The sequence below is a fragment of the Geospiza fortis genome, unplaced genomic scaffold (genome assembly GCF_000277835.1).
Source record: "Geospiza fortis unplaced genomic scaffold, GeoFor_1.0 scaffold1212, whole genome shotgun sequence".
Lineage (NCBI taxonomy): Eukaryota > Metazoa > Chordata > Aves > Passeriformes > Thraupidae > Geospiza > Geospiza fortis.
The window spans coordinates 223847-225955 of NW_005054626.1; the positions used below are offsets into that span (position 1 = coordinate 223847).

General features: G+C 54.0%; 1 protein-coding gene across 1 annotated transcript in view; it reads right to left on the reverse strand.

Annotated features, from left to right (window-relative positions):
- The window catches only part of MKRN2 (makorin ring finger protein 2), an 8714-nt gene extending 7641 nt beyond the window's left edge, over window positions 1–1073 (reverse strand). The window contains exons 1-2 of the mRNA XM_031064765.1: window positions 1060–1073; window positions 350–497 (exon numbers count right to left, since the gene is read on the reverse strand). Of these exons, the coding sequence (XP_030920625.1) occupies window positions 350–497; window positions 1060–1073 (162 nt within the window). The remainder of the gene's footprint in view (window positions 1–349; window positions 498–1059) is intronic.
- Window positions 1074–2109: the final 1036 nt, after the last annotated feature.

Below are 2109 nucleotides of genomic sequence, written 5' to 3' on the forward strand. Positions count from 1 at the left end.
TGTTTATTTTATCCTTTTATTTTCTTCCCTATTAAAGAACTGCTATTTCCTGCTCCCATATTTTTTGCCTTGAGCCCCTTAATTTCAAATTATAGCAATTCGGAGGGGGTGGGGAGGGTTTACATTCTCCATTTCAGGGGAGGCTCCTGCCTTCCTTAGCAGGCACCTGTCTTTCCAAACCAAGACAATCCCACAATTTCCAGCATGAGATATGGCCTCAGACCCCTACATTACAACATTTTTCACCTCCCTGCTATTCTTCCCAAGTGCTGTACTCATCCTAATCTGACTTGAGAGCAGCCAGCCCCCGCCCTGCCCTGAGCACAGCACTCCCCAGCTGCCCGTTTACCATCTCGTGGGCTTTCCTCTGCTCCTGGTCGAAGGGGTGCAGCACCTGGAGGCCGCAGATCTCGCAGAGCTGCCCGTGCAGGTAGAGGCAGCGCTCCCCGAAGTGGCAGGCGCCGGCGGCGGCGTAGGGGCAGAGCTGGCACAGGGTGCTGCGCTCAGCACCAGCGGCGCCTGACTCTTAAAGGGTTAAAGTTTCCTCCCCAGCGGGGTCTCATCCCTAACCCCCCTCCTGCTCATGAATCACAGGGATTGCCTGCTGAAGAGTTCAGCTGCAGCGTTTGTTCAGGTGTCACAAACCACTGGAAATCATCAGGGCTGCACAAGAGCTCCGAGATCATCAGGTCTCAGCAAACAGCCCAGGACACCTTCTCCCTGAGGGGGACGTGTTTGGGACACATCTTCTAGCTCCACAACAAAATAAAGGCATTTACTGAGACAGGTAAAAGTGTGGTTAGTGGGAGTTCCACTTGGAATTGCTCAGTTCAGGGCACCCAGGGCTTGTGTTTGTCTCTGGACTTGAGCAAAACTCTGCACATTGCTCCCATGTGCAGAGACAAACTCTGTTCTGGGAGTGCAGCAGGGAGCCAAAAACACAAATTAAGATGTCTCAGCCTTTTGAAATGCAAGGAACTGATGGTTCCTTCAATGACATTTGGAGTAAAAGTTGTGCAGAAAAGTCTGTTTTGGTAGAAGACTGAAAATGTTTCCCACCTTTCCTTCAGCATGTTTGTAACTTGAGAGATGCTCAAAGAAGGAAACTTCCCTAAATGGATGTTTTAAATTCTCTCTGAGGGCAGGAACATGTTTGGAACACATTTTTTGTGGAGCTGGAAGATAAAGGCATTCACTGAGACAGGTAGAAGTGTGGTTAGTGGGACAGTGACCTGGAGCAAGCTGTAATTGAGGGAGAAATGCCAGAATTAAGCACACAGATAGGAAACCATGGGAGTTCCTACTGAAGCCCCTGACTGCAGTGGGCACTGCAGGATAGCAGCTGCTCCAGCAGCTCATGCCACAGGCTGTTCTAAAGGTTCTGTGTGTGCTGCCAGCACTGAACAGCAGGACACTGGCACATGGGAGCATTGCAGCCTCAGTGGGAAATGAGGCCTTTGCACAGGGGCAGAGCTCTGCCAGGTGCCAGCTGCTGCAGAGCCCTGTGTGCCCACCGAGCCCGGGACCAGAGAGGGCTGAGTGGCCAGAGGTGCCAGGCAGGGCTGTGGGATGAAGGGAACTGCAGCAAGGGACAGCCAGGGCACCCTGCTGCTCCTGCAGGCAGCTCTGCCAGCCCAGCCCTGGGGGTGGCTGAGGTCCCCAGGGTGAGGTGGGAGATGAGAATGTGACTCCAGGTTCTCAGCAGGCTGATTTATTATTTTATGATATTATATTAAAAGAAATGCTATAGTAAAACTATACTACACTACAAAGGATAAGTCAGTTCTTACAGAAGCCCCCTCACTGAAGTGGACACCGGGACACCTCCAGGGACAAGGACTCCCTCCCAGTGCCTCACCACTCCCTCCAGGAGAGAACTCTTCCCGATGTGCAGCCCGGAGCTCCCCAGGCCCGAGGGCTCACACAGCTCCGGGAGCAGAGCCTGACACGCCCGCACAGAACACTGCCCTCCCTCCCTGCCCCGGGAGCAGGATGGAGCTGTCACCGCACCGAGGGAGGCTCCGGGACAGCTCAGGCTGGCCTTGGAACTCCGATAAGCACCGGGGACAGCACCTCCCTCCCTCCCTCCCTGCCCACGGGCTGCCGGCA